The following is a 20,367-nucleotide window of genomic DNA, read 5'->3' as shown; positions in this document are numbered from 1 at the left end:
GCTCGCTCTCTCTCCTTCCCTATCCCTCTCTCTTCTTTGAGCGGATTAAGTGTTTTTGATGTCTTTGTGCAAGAAAAAAAACAGGTCTGTCACAATATCTGCATCCAGAGATTTAATTTGTCCACCACCATCTTAAAAATATCTTACTCTAAAGTCAAAGTACACCGAGCTAGAATAAGACAGGATTTTAACGTGCCTTACGTTGACATCGACTCACAAATTGACAGAGATCCAGAGAGAGACACAGATAGTTCTTACTCAAAAGATGTTAAAACACAAACCACTCAAATAATTACATAAATTGATATGATTTTATTACATACACCACATACATTAGCTGATGTGGTCTTTTGAATTCAAAAGGACAAAGAATTGGAAGTAAAAGGTTTTCAGAGATACAATTTGTAGGAAAACTAATTAAAATCATGCCAGCAATAAAGTGAACAATACATAAGTCAGACAAAAGACATTGCAAACATCAACCTAAAAATGAACTACTTTTGAGTGTAACATTGCAAACACTTGACAATTAATATAATCTGAGCAAATAAAAACTTTATTAACATCAAAGTAATTCTTAAACTGTCATGAACCTAAAAACAAAGGACATTTTTAGTACTCAATGATTGCTATTTTATGGCTCCAGAGACTTAATAGAGATCTCAATTATACTTAAATTTCAGCTTGGTCTGAGAAGTTTCTAATAAAATGTATTCGGAGAAATACAAATAGAAACTAAAAGAGACAATTGTTGATGTACAATATAGAGAATAAATGGCTATACATTTAATATTGCTAGCAGATAATTTAGTCTTGGATGAATTTGATGAGAAATATTTTATTTCAAATAGAAAACCCATATTAAGAAGATTGACTGTAGTCTTTGGCATCTTCTCAATACTGAGGAATCAGTCAATTGTTCAGGTCTTTTCTGCAACCCAAAAGGAGACACAAATGAGATGAGAGTCTTTATCAGAGGAGAAACATTAACACTTTACAAAATGGTTCCATTCGTTCACATTAGTTAATGCATTAGGTATCATGAACAAACAATAAACAATATATATTTAACAGCATTTATTAATCTTTGTTAATGTTAATTCATAAAAAACACAACGGTTCATTGTTAGTGCAATAACTAATATTAACATAACTTTTGATTATTTTTAAATGTAGTACTATACATTGAACACTAACCAATATTTATAAATGCTGTAAAAGTATTGTTCATTGATAGTTCATGTTCATTAATGTTGTTAATTAATGTTAACAAATGGAACCTTATAGTAATGTGTTAACGAAGAAACATATGAAAAGCAGGAGACTTAAGTAAAAGTCTCCATTTGCTCTCCATGTTATCTCATCAGTAAAGAAACAGTTATGATATTAAACAGATTGATTTTTTTTCTCCCACATGAACCTTTAGAATAGACTGGATCTCAGTAAAACTGTAAAACTATAGCCCCATATATATGGTTGCTGCTGGCTTTAACTGTGGTAGAGCCATTAGAATGGACAACTTGTGAGAGGACAGATGGTATAAAAATAATTACTATGTACTGTTAGTGTAACTGCACTTGGCATGGTAACATTAAAGTGTATGAGCCTGTCTAAATGTCATACCCACTTTTCTAAACAGTATATTGGTAAATCTGTACTTAAAAGTTCAGTTTCATATATACGACTTTGAAGACATACAAACAGGAAACATGGAGTAACTTCCTCCTCATGTTACTCACAACTGCTTGTGACATCCTTGTCAACAGGACAAACATGGAAAACCCAAACTAAAAAAAATTTACAACATGAGATATAAAACAACTTCAAATTGTTTACAGAAGCCAACTACCTTGGGTCACTTGAACTGCCTCTTGTAATTTATTTGTATATGTCGTAGTGACAGTGAACATTTACATAATCTAAGGCAGCTAAAATGAGTCAAGGCTATCGTTTTCATTGATCGATTAAGCAAGTTTAGGTTTTCCAGTCTTGAGTCTGGTGAAATCCAGTTTAACAACCAGTAGCCCAGTAACCTACATAAATGACTGTATGTGAGAGAAAAGTCATAAATGAAATACAATTAAGGTAGAGGAAGTTAAATAAACAATCAAAGTCACTCATCAGTTTTATTACTCAAATCCTGTAAAAGCAAATCTGCTAGCTGGAAAAACGATAACAAACAGTTGTTGCTATGGAATTAGAGGGTTAACACTGATGCCCTTATTCATTTCACAGTTCTAGAAAGCAAAACAAAAGCACAGCACAGCTCATATTTTCAATGTCCTTTCCTTGCCAAAAAAAACTAACATTTTCATTCAGAAAGGTGGGTGCTGAAATTCGGAAGGAGTATTCTGAAAATGTGGTAAAGCCTCATCAGTTCTTGTTCAGGGGAGATCACAAGATGGGATGGCGTGGCGCCTGTCATAAGCCGTGTCATCGCTTTCCTCTCCATTGCTCCTCTCATCCACCATTTTTGCTCTCTCTTCATCGTCCTCTGTCTCACTGCCTTTTTCCCGTTCTCGTTCATGCAGTCTCTTCCTTTCTCTGCCTCTTTCCCTGTCTCTCTCTCGGAAGCCTCTAGGGAGTGTGGAAATCTGCAGGATAATGAGATTATGAGTGTCAGGGAGTTTTGACAATCAATGGCTAGAAAACCATGTCCAAATCAAAAACATAAAATATTTGAAATAGTGAAATTATTCAATCAGACTTAAAGTCCCCATGAAATTAGAGGCTTGCTTTGAAGCCAACTTTATGCTAGTGTACTCCTAAACACTGACAAAATTCACCTTTAACAGATATATACACTTCAAATGAATTCTTTCTCTTTCAGGAACATGGATGGTACTGATGACTCTTTTTGCACTATACAGGTTTTGTCCAATCAAATTATCAGAATATCCCTCCCTCTAATACCACCGACTAGAACAACAGCCAATAAGATATCTTAATTAGGGATGCACCGATTGATCGACCATCAATCTAGATCAGCCAGCGATCTTGTCTTAAATCTGTGCTCGATCTCGATGCATGACATTGTGGCCACTAGGGGGTAAACTATTGGCATTCTAAGCATTCGCAAATTTACACTTTCAGACTTGCTGTTTTTCAGATGAACATGCCAGTTTGTTTAAAAAATGTGTATGAATGCGTATGAATATTAAGGTGCCCTTTTTCAAGAGACTCACTCTACAGTTAGAGTCTGAAAGGACAAAGATACTGCAAATGATTGTGAGAATGTATTAAGCAACAAATAAACATGCAAACACAAATCTGAGTATACTCGATGTAACGTGAGTTGTCACAGACAGTGTGTGGACCAACAGAGGCAATTGTTTCAGTGATTATTTGCTCTATCAGTTTCTCAGTGTCTATCAAACATGTGTGCTCACAATCTCTCATCAGTCACTCATCCCAGTGCTATTTTGCAAGAACCTCGAATTAAATCAGAGATATATGTTTGTCGCAATATCACTTATAACAGCAATAACAGTTTAACCTCCAATAACGGCACCGCATCTTCAAGCATAATAATTCGTGATTTGCATTACAACCAAATGCTGAAGACATTAAACAAATCCAGCCTGATCTTACAGTGAAATCAGAAAGAAAAGTTGACTTTTCTTTTTTATTTAGGAAAAATCAGTACATGCTTACTGCAATTTAAAACACTGCCCCCAGTGGCCAAAGCAGTAAGTGTTGTGGGGCGTATAAGCACGTGTGAGCTCCATTTATGTCAAGGAGAGGTCGCCAAAAGCTAGTTGTGATGCAAGTTCCTTTCAGCTGTACAGGATGGAATGCATATTTTATGGATATGAACCTAAACCTAACAATTAGTGGAGTCAAATTGAAATGTTTTGGTGAAAAGTGCAACCTCTGAATCATGCTCGTCACTTATTAAGCAAACCTTATTACTTCCTGGTTTCAACGTGGAGACAAACCCAGGTCTATCACACTGCTGATGCAACACTGCCAGTTGAACCAAGTTGGAAGTTAAACACACTGATAAAGATGCAAAAATGTCTGGTGGGAAATGTTGCTTGTCAGTGAGTCAGCATACTGACGCCTCTCCTAGGGTACCGAAACTTTAGGAAACAGCATGCCGACTTTCTGTGAGATCATGTTGACAAATCAAATATAGTAATGATTTATCATTGGAGTGGTTTTGGAGCTTGTGGATAAATATGGATGAATCTCTTATTTTTGAATGAATCTCTGCTGTGCGTGATGCTCTCATGTTATTTACTGGTTGCCAGTATGATCTTTGAAAGGGAAAACATAATTATTCATAACTGTTTTCAACTGAAATATATTAAGCATATAACTTTTATCTTTCATAGAAATATCAGTGATCTGAATGGTATCAGTCAATCACAGTGTTACAATTTTGGTGATCTGTATAAGCCTCAAACTCCCTGATCGGTGCACCACTGATTTTAAACCAATATGATCACACAGAAAAACAACATATAGCTTCCAAAAGTTTATGCACCCTGGAATCGGCCACATAATACTGAATTACTGCCAAGCCCATCCCTCATAACTTTTTGCATAATTCCAAATATTATCGCCTTTCCCTCTAGTTATACTGTTAGCGCGTTGTACAAGGAAGCTCTGAGACACGGGCTCTGGTCACATGGGAACCAGGAAGTAATCACATAAACAATGTTAAGTGCGATTCAAAATTTTTATTCTAAAATAAAATTCTAATTACTGTCATTAGATTTAGGGTTAGGGGGAAATGTTAATAAATATGCATTTCTGTTGACTGTATTACATCATTTACAAATAAAACACAACTTGCTTTTGGCACCACTCTGTGGAAATTTCACCTGGAACATTCATACGTTCAACAACACTCCCAGCGGGGGCCTGTGTAGCTCAGCGAGTATTGACGCTAACTACCACCCCTGGAATCACGAGATCGAATCCAGGGTGTGTTGAGTGACTCCAGCCAGGTCACCTAAGTAACCAAATTGGCCCAGTTGCTAGGGAGGGTAGAGTCACATGGGGTAACCTCCTCGTGGTCGCTATAATGTGTGGTTCTCGCTCTCAGTGGGGCATGTGGTGAGTTGTGCGTGGATGCCACAGAGAATAGTATGGGCCTCCACATGTGCTACATCTTTGCAGTAATGCGCTCAACAAACCACATTATAAGATACATGGATTAACATCTCAGATGCAGAGGCAACTGAGATTCATCCTCCATCACCTGGATTGAGGCGAATCACTATGCCACCACGAGGACTTAGAGCGTATTGAGAATTGCATATTCCAACTTGGGTAGAAAAGGGGAGAAAAAAAAACAAAAAACACTTCCAGCTTCGGCTACTGGGGGCAGTGATTAAAATTTTGTAAGAGCAGACCAATTTCAGCAGCAAAGCTTTCTACCTACTGTTGCCAAATTCACAGTGTGATCAGTCAATTTAAACAAACAAGGATGAGCCCTTCAATATGCCCCTCCCAAACTTCCTTCTTCAACAGGAAAAACAGAAACACAGGGGGGGGAAACTGAGCTCGTCAAGCAATTTCGTGGGATCTTTAAGATAACCTAGAAAGACCAATAGACAGTTCAAACAAGTATGTGGGCATATTTATTTGAGGATCTCATAGAAAATGAAACATGTTAGAAAAATGTAATCATTAATTGGAATTTTAAAAACTCATATTATAATTAAAAAGAACCCTTCTAATAACATTTTTACATGAACATTCACCTGGTTATCATGAGTTGGCAGGGCACAATATCCAGGCTCTGTCCTGTATAAAAGACGAGGGGAGTGTGTTCGGAAAGGCCTTGGGGAGTGAGAGCACACAGAGCGAGGGGAGGGGGAACGGATTGAGTGAGGTGACGGAGAGCGGACGGAAAGGGGTGAATGAGGGATAGAGTGAGATTGAGATTGAGAGGGGGTCAAAGATGGAGTGTGATGGTTTAGTTTGGGAGGACGTGTGGAGCGAGGGGGCAGTTCGGGCGGTTGGAGTGGATCTATTATTTCAATATCAGTGAGGAGAGGAGGAGGGGGAATGAACTCCTCGTCTGATAGGGGGATTTCTCCATCAATCACAGCAAGCTCTGCCCGTGATAAGTGGTCCACAATACCCGCCCCGAAGGAGTCGCCTACCACATTGATGGAGGTGCGCATTCTGTCACTGAAGATACACAAAGCACAACTCTAAATGCTGAGAAGGAACAGCCCAGAAAAGCAGTTTATGTGGACAGTTAAGGAGATATCTCAACAGTTCGGACTGCTGCAGACTCATATCAAGATACATGTAAGCAATACCACACAAGCAAGAGTGTGGTTTTACTGACTCAGTACAGCAGTGATTCGGCAGGTAATCACCTTTGCTCATGTTGTATTCCTTTTATACACAAGTCTATAAACAAGAAGTTAGTAACAAAGCCAAAGCAGGCTCAATCATTGCATGTTGTTGAGCTAACAACTGACAGAATACACTTGGAACACTGCTTTCATGCTACATATATATTTTGTTTTTTGCAGCTGTCTTTAACTTGCTCACTGGGGGCCTAAAGACAATCATTTTTAAAGTATGAATTTCAGTCATGTTATTCATTTAAACTGCACAATCAGGAAAAATAAATCAAAGCTTAATTTTCTGTCACTGCATAATTTTCTGAAAAAGCACTTTGAAACGATGTGTGTTGTGAAAAGTGCTATACAAATCAATTGGTCTTGATTTGTTTGTGCAATCAGATTAGAGAACCAGAATAGTTACAGTAAATAGGCATGCACAACACAAACAGAATGAGAACTCACAGAATCCAATCAACAGCGACAAGCAGGCTGATGTCTTGAGTTGGAAGGCCAACAGCGGTCAGGATAAGCAACATGGTGACCAGACCTGCACTGGGTATACTGGCTGCTCCCACACTGGCCAAGGTTGCGGTCATACTGCAGAGAAAGTGAGGAAACAGGGTATAACCCATAGAAAGAAAAAAGACGAAGACTGAGACAGTATGGGCGGCCAGTGAAACAGACATGATCAAGTGTACACTGTAAAAAATGAAAACATCTAGTTGTTACCTAAGAAGCTATTTCTTCTAACATTTAAACTTATTTTTATTGGTGTGACCCAATGTAGTCAGATTGACTCAGTCATATAAAATTTTATTTTTGACCAGTTCATTTCAATGTTACCACATGTGTTTTACGGTGCACAGGAAGGCACAGGTTCAGTTCACTTAGTCTTGTTGTGGCCACTTCATATTAACTTGGGTGAATGCGATATGTAGTGGCCACAAAATATTATGTTGAGGGAACGACATCCTGTTCTCGTGTCCACAACTTTGTATGTTGTGGGAATGACATCCTTTTCTCATGGCCACAACTTTTTTTATGTTGATATAAAGGGCTAAAAATGACTGCATCATGGACAAAAAGCAAAAATGGAAATGATTAATTAAATTACACTTTATTTTGAATTAGGTTAAAAAAGACAAAGTGCGATCGCTGGCTTTACAGGTGTACTCAATAATTTTTCTTCTAAGAAATGAATTGTCATTTTGAAACATATGTATAAAAATCATGATCACTCACATGAGATGAGGACTTATGAGGACCATTTATTCTACACGGGGCAGGGGCGCCCTCATGGCCATTTTAGAATCACATGACCAGCTGAATACTACTCGCTTAATCTCAGTAACCGTCTTGTTATTGGACACTTTCACTCTTAAATTAAATGAATCCACAGATACTGCTGGATGCACACAAAATGTTTGGAAAATGGTATAAAGAGAAAAGCATGTTGTTCCCACAACATTCAAAGGCTGCATTCCACTTCAAATTTGTATGCCCTTCCCTCACTAACTTCCTTCAGTCTCAAGGACTTGGATGTATGTCATAGCTTACGTTGCGCGATTGCCCACTACTGGTGGAACCCTTGCAATGGGTTTCAGATATTGATGCAATCAGATTCAGGTAAAGTTTAGTTGCAATTTCAGAGACTTGTGTATAAATCATGTCTGTTTTATTGGACTTAAATGTTAAAAAGGATGAATCAAGTTTTACTCAAAGAAAATGGTAACATTACAATGATAACATAGGTTATGACTGTGTAACATACAGTCAGTATAAGGTAGCTCCAAGTATTATGTTGTTGAATCTCAATATAACTTTTCTAAACTGCCTACTTTACTTCCATCATACATTAGGGCTGTGTGGGGGTGGGGTAAATCAAGCACAATCTGTGCTGTGCTGTGCTGTGATGTCACTGTCACAATTGAGTAACATTTGTTCGAATTGGAGCTACATCTGAGTAGGCTCGCTCTCTGGTCAAAATCGAGTGTTTGAGGGTCTGCCAGCAGAAACTTCCCTCGCTCACTTAACAAAATGGAATAGACTTCCAAAATGGCTGTGGGGATTACCCTGAGGGGAAGTGCGAAGGCAAGTTAGTGAGTGGATGTTTAAAGTGAAGTGGAATGCAGCCACGAGAAGAGGATGTCGATCCCTCAACATAATATCAAGTTGCTACAACATATTCTTATCACATTCCCATATGTGTGTCAATAGTTAATATTAATACGAGTTAATATGATAAGGCCACAACAAAACTAAGTGAACCGAACCTGTGACTTCCTGGGCACCGTACATTTTAGGTTACCTGAATTTTTTTTATTTACATTGTGGTAAACAAGGGTGGACAAAGACAAAGTATAAAATGGACAAAGAATAAAAAATGGAAAAGTTGGACAACAAATAGAAAAAACAAAGAAAGCAACGACAAAAGAAAAAACAAATGGGAAAACATCCCTCTGTCCCATTGGTTGGACTGGCACTCCTGCCACAAACTAACACCACTGGTTGAGCCTATGTTTCTGGGTGCTACTCATTTCTAAAATTGTGCATCCTCATTTCCAAGCTCTACCTGCTCCACCCAAGGAAAGGATGCAAGAAAAGTAAACAAGGATGGAGAATCTTCTTGCTCACTCAAGCATCACTTCAGAGCACCGTGTTTGTGTAGCTGCAGTACGTTGGAGTGCTTGCTGTTGTTGAAACTTGATTATTAAATACACTTATATATTTGTAATAAATCCAGTCACACTTTATATTAGATGTCTTTAAAGCTGATGTGTGTAACCTTTTTCTGTTATAATGCTTTTAACTACTAGTAAGCCCATCATAGGCTCCCAGTTGGGAGCAGGACTATCACATTGTTTGACCAATGGCAGGCAGGGGGCGTATTCAGAAAGTTGTTTTCAAAACAAAGTTTACTTTTGCAATTCTGTTTGGTGGTGCTTGTGTCTAAGGATTTACATACTTCAGCTTTAACTACTATATATAAATATTAAAGTACATACATGTAACTACATGATGTTCTGCAAATTTCTCACATTTTCACATTTGCTACTACTGAGGTTGAGGTACGCATAGGTTTAGGAGTCAGGGTAGGGTTAGGTTTAGGGGTTAGATTAACAGTGTCACTACAGATGTAATTCAATGCAAGTCATTTAAATGTAAGTACAATGCAACAAAACAAATGCACATAATAATAAGTCATTGTATCAAATGCTTAAGTAGATAGTAGTTAAAGACACCTAATATAAAGCGTGACCATAAATCCTAATAATTTAAGATGCATGGTTGAAAAATGTGACAAATATGGTTTATTTGAGCCGCAAAGGTAAAACATGAATTGAAACTATTGCACCAGATGTGAAAGGGAGGAGAATTTATGAGTGTGTCAGGTGTTTTGACTCAGCGTAGGATATTCCTGTGCATTCTCACTCAAGCCTTCTCAATATGCTTTCTATTTATGAAATTAGACGCAGCCCCAGAACGTGCTGGACGGGATGATCTACCAAAAGAACAATGATTTAATAGTGTCAGAGCCACATTATAAATACAATTCAGGGGAATTTTATGCTTCAGTTTCACAGCTCCATACCTTACAGTGACAATCTGTCCTCCATCCAGGTAAATGTCATTCATTTGGGCGATGAAAATGGCTGCTACAGCCTCATAGAGTGCAGTGCCATCCATGTTTACGGTGGCTCCAATGGGCAGCACAAAGCGTGTCACACGCTTGTCAATCTTTAGGTTCTCCTCCAGACAACGAAACGTCACAGGTAATGTCCCAGCACTGAGAAAACCAACATACAGATAAATCATGAGGGAGAAATTAAAAAACAGTACAGAGAGTAAATTCGCTAATGAAAAATTTATATAATTAAATATAACTTTTAAAATTGGGCGTCCAAAATAAACCTACAAAAACAGGTTTATGATAAACCAACTGTCAATTTGGCACAGAATAAACCCAGAAAAACAGTGATTACAAAAGATGATAGGATTGCATGTTTATTCTGTGCCCAATTGACAGTTGGTTTAACATTTCAGAAAATTGTTTGGCCCATTAAATGTAATCCCACAAAACCAGACACGTGGCAAAAAAAACTGAGGAAACATAAAAAAATTAAAGCATAAATACACAGAAAGGAAAGAACAAGAGGGCACTAAAAGAGTATCAAACTCTCATAAATTAGTGGAAAACACACTTGCCAAAATGCTGCCAAAGACTGTATTCTGTATTCAGCAAAGAGCCAGATTTATTCACAAACAACCCAGATTTTCATAATTTCCCAACCATTTAGAAAGATGAATGCTTCTGGAGATTCTCAGAATCGTAAAGTTTTGCCAAACTAAGTTGATGATTTGTGTGTAATGTCTGAAATATAAAAGTACAAAATATAGTTTTCAACATGACAAAGTGGTTGAGATGTGGAGAAATAGAGATTAAAAGTAGATTTATCACCCTACTCAAGCCAACAGCAATATTTCCATTAAACCAAATGTGACCTTTACCTCTTAAATCTGAGATACCAATAGTATTGAAACACACAGAGGACGCCGAGTTCATGGAATGTATAAATATGTTATTTACCTACTGGCTGTTCCCAGAGCTGTGATCCAAGCCTGGAATATACCAGAGTAAAATGTAAAGGGGTTTTTCCGGGTCACTGCAAAGAATATGAAGGGTAGAATAATCCCGCCATGAATGATGAGTCCGACTATGACCGTGACCATGTACATGCCCAGCTGCCTCGCCACCACTTCCAGGTCTCCAATGGCTGCAATCTTCCCACAGATGAGAGATGCAATGCCAACTGGAGAGTACCTGAAGAGATATCAGAAAGGTTACTTAGGAGCTACATATGTTGTTTTTTAGCTGCTCTATATAAGACTGATGTCATAACTGTAATATTTCTGTGCCATAAGAGCACTATCAGGATGTTATGTCACTGTTTGAGAACAAAATTCTATGTCTAGGTATGCGACTCTATGGTGCTTTCAAATATCAATCTGTTTTTTAAAGCATCCTGACCAGCCCGACATAGCTGTATAACAACATTGGCTCAACCAACGGTGTGAGTTTGGGGCGGGACCAGGGCCGTTCCTAGCTATAAGTGGGTTTTTTTCAAATTTCCTATACCAAGGCCAACATTTCTGACTGTAACTCGTCTTAGTGTTTTAAGCTACATCCACCAAACTCTGGACAGACCTTCAGGCTTTTCTGACTCAAGTTTCAATTACTTTTCTAACTGAACTGAATTATGGTTTTCACAGAGCAGACTTACATTGATGAAATGTTCAAATGGGCCAAGACTATTCAACATCCAATTGACAGAAAAATTCAAAAATTCAAACTCACACAAGGCCTTAAAGGGATAGCTCACCCAAAAATGAAAATTCTCTCATCATTCACTCACCCTCATGCCATACCAGATTAATAAGACTTTCTTTCTTCAGAAGAACACAAAGAAAAAGATTTTTAGAGGAATATCTCAGCTGTGTAGGTCCATATAATTCAAGTGAATGGTGATCAGACCTTTGTAGCTCCAAAAATCACATAAAGGACACATAAAAGTAATCCAGACGACTCACTCCAGAAGACAGATATCTTCAGAAGTGATATAATAGGTGAAAGTGAGAAACAGATCAATATTTAAGTCCTTTTTCATCTAAACCTCCACTTTATCTTTCACTTTCAGATGTGAAAGTGAGGTATGTGAGCTGAGATATTCTTCTAAAAACCTTTATTTGTCTTCAGCAGAATAAAGTAAGTCTTACACATCTGGGATGGCATGATGGTGAGTAAATGATAAAATAACTTTTATTTTTGGGTGAATTATTCCTTTGTCTCTCTCTCTCTCTCTCTCTCTCTCTCGCTCGCTCACTCTGTTTTTCCTTCCTGTCTTTCTCTCTGTCTTTTTTTGTCTGTCTGTCTGTCTATTCTTCAAACTTGAAACTTAAATTTTTTTAAACTAGCTTTCAAACAAGGATTTTTTTAATTCCATTTGGCGACACCAATAATGCAGAAAAAAACATATTTAACCTTTATATTTCATACTATAGCTTCATACTTTGGAGGTTTGAGCGATATGTTTTGTTTGTTTTGAAATTCTTTCTTACATCTTAGCTCATTTGAAATTATTTAATTAATCTAAAATGCTGTGTATATATATTTCACTGTGAGTAACGGGGAATGACAGATGATGTTTATTGTATCGTTTGAACAGTTTACATAATGTGAAGCAGAGCACAGAACACAGTTAGTTACAGACAGAATGCCTCAGGGCAGAGCGGAGTCTTCTTATTTGGTCATATGCTTTTGTTGGCATTTTCTTGGCATTTGTTTTCTCTATTAATGTGCCAATCTCCTCAAATTTAGCATCTATAATTCAAAGCTGAATTTGTTGCATTTTTCTCGTTGATATCTTCCTGTTAGTTTGTGTTGCACTACAGTTTTATCATGCTGCAGCAATGTGTTTGTACAGCAATAGAAGGTTTAAACCAACTATCTTTCTCCTTTTTTGCTGTAAAATAGTCCTTTCCACAATTGTTTGTCTTTATTTATATGTCTTTATTTGAAACACATTTTTTAAATTTCCATTCTCAAAAGGAAAAACTGAAAACTTTTCTGATGGTAGATTTTAAAAAAAATAAAAAATCTCTAATAATACAGAAAAAATTGTGTGGACCTCCACATGTAAAAATAAATGCCTATTATTTATGAGTGGAACATACCAATCACATAAATGCCTAAAAAAGGTTTATTTAATTGCATTACAATTTTGTATACACTCCTCATCAGGGCTGGACTGGGAAGAGAAATCGGCCCAGGATTTTACATAGCAACTGGCCCAAAAGTTGAGCGGCGTGGGGCGGGTTGGGTATTCGCTGTCCTTTTCTGCATATCGCGGTGCCATTTTGTGGTCCGTTTTGCATAACGCGGCAGCTTATTTTAGCTTATCGCAGCCCATTCGGCCCAAAGTGCGTCGGCCCACTGGGAAAATGCCTGGTATGCCAGATTATCAGTCCAGCCCTGCTCCTCATATGTATGAAGGCAGAATACTGACCACATGATCATGGACACCATCTTCATGATGATCTCATTGAGGATATTGAAGAAATCAGACATGAGCTTCCCCCTCTCCCCCATTTTCCCCATGCAGATTCCAAATGTGATGAAGAACCCAATCAAACCTAAGAAAACATTGATGGTATATTGTAATGGTACAGTCTTTACAAATAATTTGTTTTAAAATATACTGTTTATTTTAAATTTAGATAGAAAATGTAATATCCTCTAACCAAGGACATTCATGCCCCACTTCATTTCCAGTTTCTTTCTATTTACAAGAATCGGTTCTGTTTGGTTCTGGACTGGGACTGCTACTTTTTTCATCACCGTTTGAACCTGAAATAAAAAGCAGGAAGAAAGATGGTAATTGTGTAAAAATGGAAAATATAACAGCAACTCTTTTAGAAGGAGAACAAAAATAACAGAGATCATAGGTCTGACCTTTACACTGTCAAAAACGTAAATGAGAGAAATAGATTATTTTGAAATGGTGAGAAAGAGGGACATGATTCAGCTGCATTTAATCACAGATAATCCGCTTGTTCAAAGAGAACATGACTCTTGATTTACATGCAGCCTGCACATGGTTATTAACATAACATTTTCTGATCCATTTCCATAATAGAGTAAATGTAATAAAGAGGTATTTTGATGTGGTTTTTCAATGTAGTGCAAAGCTTAAATAAAGCATATGGGAAAGAGTTCATGATCCAGTTGGATCCATTGTGAAATGGTGCATGTAAAGCTTTGCAAACACATGATTTGAAAGGAATGCATCACTCCTCAGATGAGAAATTGGTAATCTGGAATCAGTCTTCTCCTGAATCAACAGTAATGTTTGGCATCTGCACTGTGAAGGACTGTGTCTTTGTGACCATAATACCAACAAAGTCAACAGAATGTGCCATTTCAAAGCATATAAATGTTAAAACTATTCCTTGTGTCAACAGTACAATGCAGTAAGGTACTGTATGTACATCATCCCATATGGTTCTAACAATAAAGACAGAAGTATTCAAATGCTTTGCATCTTGTATAACATCCAGATAAACAGCATCTATTTTCCTCACAACAACATAAAACAATTTGTAAAGATACATTTCTGAATTATCACATTGAGCTACAATTTGCACTAGTTGAAAAAGAATGATGGGTTGTGGAAGTCACACATATTTTAAACTCAGCAGCAATCAGGACATAGACAACCATATTTTATGAATTATGATACAAGTAAAGGAATGCTTTAATGACAAGCTTTTAGTTTAATTTTAAATTAGTGCTTGTTTGAGATCTAATACGTATGACATAATTTTGTGATACATCTTTATGCATACATATGGTGCGCATTCACATCATGTCAGAATTACCGTAATTACAAGATTCTTACTTGTATTAAAGATTCACGCCTTCATAAAACTTGTAATTACAGTTATAAACATAAAATTCTCAGATTTTAGAAGCTCCGATTTGACAGTCATAAAGGAGTAACTTTTTAAAAGGAATATTCAGGGCTCAATACAAATTAAGATCAATCAACATCATTCATGGCATAATGTTGAATACAAAAATGTATTTAGACTTTCTCCTTTTCTTTAAAAAAGCAAAAATCTGGATTACAGTGTGACAATTACAATGGAAGTGAATGGGGCCAATAGGTGTGGGTTAGAAACAGACCAACATTTTTCTCTAAATCTCCACTTTCACTTTTACATCTGAAAGTCTCATGTGGTGCCTGTTTATTTACACTTTCACATCTGAAAGTTAAAGTGGAGATTTAGAGTAAAAAAGGAATTAAATATTGATCTTATTCTCTCACACACCTATTATATTGCTTCTGAAGACATGGATTAAATCACTGTAATCTTATGGATTACTTCACTGTTTCCTTTCTGTGAGGTTGGAGCTTCAAATGTCTGATCACAATTCACTTGCATTATGAGTACCAACAGAGCTGAGATATTTGTCTAAAAACTATATTTTGTGTTCTGCAGAAGAAACCAATTCATACACATCACCAGTAGATGGCGACATATGGTCATTTATGTGTCATGCGTGAGAGTCATGGAGTCATTGATTCAATTAATTCATTAAATAACACAGAGTCGTTCATGACCAAAACATTCATATTGGCCTATGCTTTATTAAAATTTATTTTAACAAATATACTAAGAGACTTATTTACCTATTTTAAGCTTTTCCCAATAAATTACAACAAAGTATTTTTCTCCATTTTGTGAAATTCTGAGCATGACTATCAAGGTTTCCAAAAAAGCAACCATAATAGCCTAAAATATGATGAGTTTTAATAGTGTCCTTATGTATCGTCCATACAGTATGTGCTTCCGAACATGTGTTCCCTGGGAATCAATTCCATCCATCAAATCCAGCAACCTTGCTATTGCTAGCATCATTCTCTGTCATATGATCTACATGAACAAGTATTGAAAAGCCATGCATCTTGTTTATATACAGATAGTGAATTACTTTATATCAAATGGAAGAACATCTTATGTGTCTCTGCAAATAGTATCTTTTACCCCAAAAAAATAAACCACATTGTGAAGATTTACGTCTCAGAAGTAGCACACTGGGCTACAATTTGCACTAATTGAACAATATTAATGGGGAGTTGGTGTCACAAACATTTCACAGTCAGCAGAGAGGCAAGTTTACATTTTTGTCCTTGAAAAACAAAATGTGCGATCCCTGGAAATCACATCCATGATTGTTGCTTGTGCCATGCTCTACTGGTATACAGGGATGTAGTGCAGGTATGCAGGTATACGGCATATACCCACTTCTTTATAAGTCTGCATTTCGTATACCCACTTCTAAACCCCCTCTGATGCGCATCATTCAGTAGTGTCCTGCATTAGCCAAAATCATAACAGTCCAGCACATGAGTAGCGAATCCAATTGCAGTGTTTCCCATTAATTGACTAGTCTAATTTGTCTCATAATAACAAGTAAACAACAAGTAAAGGGAGCCATAATAAAATTATGCCGCACTTTCAATAATGACATGAATATTTCACTCGCCAGTGATAGAGTTGTGTAGTTTCGAACACCGAGTCCCTTTTACTGAATATAAACAGTTGAAGCTGGATTCAGCCTCGTCTTTCCCTGCATGCTGTCTGATGAGCGCGGGAAAAAGCACTTGTGTCATTCAGTTGTGAGGATGAATCACTTCTCAAGCGTTCTGACGTGCACGCCGTCTACAGAGAGTTTCGCCAAACTCCCGTGAAAAATAAACATGGTATAACTTATTAATTTTGTGAACGCAAAGGACCCCAGTTTCAATTAACGGTAATGCAAATGGGGTTTATTCACGCAGTGCAGCAGTGAGACAGAGGAGATTTCCTGCTCTATTTCTGTGGAGATGATCAAATGCAACAAACATACTCTCAAAGTATTCCTTCATGAGAAATAAGGGCTTGTGAGTTAATCAGAGAGCCTTAAATAATGTGTGAAATTGAAGAATTTAAGGCAGAATTATTTTACTATTGCACAATACAACACAATACAATACATTATAATATATTAGCTACAGGTTGACTGGGTCATAGTGAGTTTGTATGGTAATTAATATTAATATTGGTGAAACACCCTAAAACAGGCAATTAATTATCATAATCGCATATTATTTGTTTGACAATTAATTGTCAGACCCTAATTTTCATTATTAGGTTCCCACCTTGTGAATTGTTTTGTTAATAATATGTATGAAATTCCAAACAGTGACAACAGCATGTCTCATTAGTAAAAATGCAATTTCATGACATCATAAAATTTATAGAATGTGAAATTTGTAAATTTTTAAAAAGCTAAAATGTGATTAAAATGATAAAGCAAAATCAAATAAAAATGACAATATACTATATTGAGTGAATATATATGAAGAGGCCCCCTCTCTCAGTTTGCTTAATATATTTTTTAGTTACATTGTGCTTACATGAGTTCAAATATCTGGTGAGTAAAAACAAAAATGTACTATCCAATGGCGATTTTTTTTCTCCAACATGATCATAGAGGGTTGTTAACTAACATTAAATGTATCCACTGCATTTATACACTACTCGACGCACAATTTATCATCATCAGTGTACAAGAGCAAACAGATAATTGTACTACCGAAGTTAGCATCATGATGATAAATGTAAATTAACGTTAGCGTTACTAGGTTATATGGCAGAACGTTACACTGCTTACGTCTTCACTAGCTAGCTATCGTTAGCAGTCTGAGGTAACGTTAAAAGATAAAAAGCTGAAACTGACATCCCTACGTAAATGAGAGAAACCCTGCTTTTACCCTGCTTTTCAGAATATTTAGAGCATGAAATTGTTAAAGCTACAGCAGGTAGTATTTATTCATTGAAAAAAATTTTTCTATATAAACATGGTGTCTTGTTAAATGAGAACCTGTGAGAGATTAGTTAGCACCACAGATTCTAGCTCTGAGTGAACAATGTGGGTCGGGTAGTGTCAATCCAGAAAATTTTAGCCAATCGCTTTTGGCGAGGCAGGCCTTGGCTCTGTTTGTGAACAGCTGTCAATTAAACCCTGGCTGGGGGTGAAGAGCATCATGTATATGGGGAAGAATTGGGGGTGCTGTTGCCTACTGTAGCTTTAAGAGCACAACACTGTTTACAAGAGCACAACACTAGCCTCTGCATTTTGTTCTCAAAGCACACCAGATGGAATTATTTATCTTTAAAATTTGCAAAATGTTCTTACGGGGAGCATGCCCCCAAACCCCCCTAGAGGGTCAGAGGTCCACCCCCCATAGTCTCACAAAATCCCATGGGAAACACTGCAATCGTATGTGAATAAATGCAAATATACCCTAAAAACACCCAGTAAAGACTGCTGTAGACTACCTGCAAGGTAAGAGAATAGTTGTCCAATTTTCATGTGTGGATGGAATAAGGAATAGTTCACGCAAAATTCATAATTATGTTGTTGTCTCTTCCTATAGTCTTTGGGCCAGTATTGATTGCAAAACCTGCACCTGTTCTGTGGGTAATATTAATTTCATAATGATCCTTACTCTGTGAAGTCAAGCAGCAGAAGTTAAGTGACAGTCTGCAAATACTATTGGCCCATTTTGGATTTCAAATTTGGATTTGTAACTTTTTTTAGAGGTCGTAATCTCATAATTACTATATTTCTTTCATGACATGAACGCACCATTAATGTGGAATACCATTCTAGAATCTCGGTCACAGAATCACTTCACAGTCAAATACATCGCTGCCAAATTTATACGTTTCAGAAATTGAAATCTCCAGTGCTAGCACACTCAAAACTCACTGTAGCCTTTCAAATTTGGACTTACTAAATAACATAAATGCAATAAAATGAAATTGAAATATTCAGCAGTGCAGAAATTGTACTGAAGAGAGGTCTCAATTGCGAAAAGTCACTTACTCCATTAGCGATACTATTTCACCACAGATACAAATTCTCATGCATGATGTCTCTGCTTGTGTTGGGCCCTGAATTATGGTTCTTCTTGTGGCCCCATAGATTTGCAGTACACCACTGACCCAAAGTTCACACTGAATAAGATCTCCTGAAAGATATGACACGGACACCATGTAGCAGCTGATGTTTACCTGTTGAAAACATGCCTGGACCAGGTTCTCTGGGAAAAGATTTCTGATCAGGTCTAGAAAGGCATCCATACTGCTGACTTCCTGGTTCTTGGGGGCAGAGCTGGACTGACTGGACCTGAGTTTGGGATTTCCAGGATGAATTCCAAGAACAAGAATGACACCTAGAATAGCAGCTATTACTGTGGTGGACATGTAGTACACCATTGCTCTGCTGCCCATTCTTCCACTAGAGCGAGCATCCAGACCAGCCAGGCCTGCAAGCCAGAGAGAAAACAAAGAGATCTTGCATATTGCATCAGCAGAGATACACAGTTCCTTCTTTGTGTTGTTAACACTTTGCAACATGAGTGATATGAGTGATTAGTGCTTAAAAATGTTTGCTAAATGGCAGTAGAGCACATGGTTTAAAGCACACAAAGGAATTGAAAACTGACCTGTAATAAGGCTGGAGATAATAAGGGGCAGGATGAGCATCTTTAGCATTCTCATCAGGATGTCTCCAGGGAAGGAGACCAGCATGAGACTGTTTGAGCTCAGATCTGGAACATACCGTAGCATCATTCCCAGAGCTGTGCCTGCTATTACACCTGTGAGAGCAAGAGTGTGTATGTTAGTTTGTTTTCCTTTCTTGTAAAAAGATACAGATTGCATTTCACATTCCAGAGCACCACTGCATAACTGTCCTGCATCTGCAACATTTCAAACCACTGTTGTATAAACAGTGTCACTATAAAGGGGCCAATAAATGAAGAATGGCTGGGAATTTGCTTGCTTGGTATATGTCTGCGGTTTGACAGAGGATAATCGGTTGCAGTGGAGAATCACAGCTATCAAACCATGAACAAGGTTTATCTGAAAAGAGTGAAAAGAGGAGAGTAAAGAGGAAGAATAAGGAAAGAGTGGGTGAGCGCACAGACACATAAATGGGATGGAGAGAGAGATTAAATGGGTTAAAGGGATATATCACACACACAAGAAGTTGTACACAACAACACATTTATACACACACAAACAGGGGCACACCTAGCACAGTGAGGGTAAGGAGCAGGTTGCGTCCAAGCCAGCCGCATTGTTGGTGTGTAGTGTCTTTTAATCCTGGTTCCACTCCCACATCCCCTTGCAATTCTCCACTTGTCTGGTTTCCAGTGTGCTTATTCGTCATTCTATCTGTGAGAGTAACATGAGAGAGAGAGCGAGAGAGAGAGAGAGAGAGAGAGAGAGAGAGAGAGAGAGAGAGAGAGAGAGAGAGAGAGAGAGAGAGAGACAGAGAAATTTAATGAATAGTTCACCCAGAAAAGATAATGGCAGGATTTACAGTGAAACTTTAGTTACATTTTGGGCTGTTTCTCACCCAAAACAGATTGTTTTG

General features: G+C 37.4%; 1 protein-coding gene across 3 annotated transcripts in view; it reads right to left on the bottom strand.

The window, feature by feature from the left end:
* Nucleotides 1-276: 276 nt before the first annotated feature.
* Nucleotides 277-20,367, bottom strand: part of LOC127647340 (excitatory amino acid transporter 2-like) — a 28,394-nt gene continuing 8,303 nt past the window's right edge. For 2 of the 3 annotated variants that reach the window (XM_052131528.1, XM_052131529.1), the window contains exons 2-11: nucleotides 20,022-20,165; nucleotides 19,433-19,585; nucleotides 18,999-19,252; nucleotides 13,614-13,719; nucleotides 13,379-13,505; nucleotides 10,903-11,136; nucleotides 9,907-10,101; nucleotides 6,777-6,911; nucleotides 5,715-6,147; nucleotides 277-2,594 (exon numbers count right to left, since the gene is read on the bottom strand). In XM_052131528.1, coding sequence (XP_051987488.1) covers nucleotides 2,385-2,594; nucleotides 5,715-6,147; nucleotides 6,777-6,911; nucleotides 9,907-10,101; nucleotides 10,903-11,136; nucleotides 13,379-13,505; nucleotides 13,614-13,719; nucleotides 18,999-19,252; nucleotides 19,433-19,585; nucleotides 20,022-20,160 — 1,986 coding nt within the window. In that variant the 5' untranslated portion in view covers nucleotides 20,161-20,165 and the 3' untranslated portion in view covers nucleotides 277-2,384. The remainder of the gene's footprint in view (nucleotides 2,595-5,714; nucleotides 6,148-6,776; nucleotides 6,912-9,906; nucleotides 10,102-10,902; nucleotides 11,137-13,378; nucleotides 13,506-13,613; nucleotides 13,720-18,998; nucleotides 19,253-19,432; nucleotides 19,586-20,021; nucleotides 20,166-20,367) is intronic. The other variant, XM_052131530.1, reaches the window with a different exon arrangement.

The sequence above is a fragment of the Xyrauchen texanus genome, chromosome 8 (assembly GCF_025860055.1).
Source record: "Xyrauchen texanus isolate HMW12.3.18 chromosome 8, RBS_HiC_50CHRs, whole genome shotgun sequence".
Classification (NCBI taxonomy): Eukaryota; Metazoa; Chordata; class Actinopteri; order Cypriniformes; family Catostomidae; genus Xyrauchen; species Xyrauchen texanus.
Note: the sequence above shows the minus strand (reverse complement) of the source record. Positions and strands in the feature narration are given on the sequence as shown.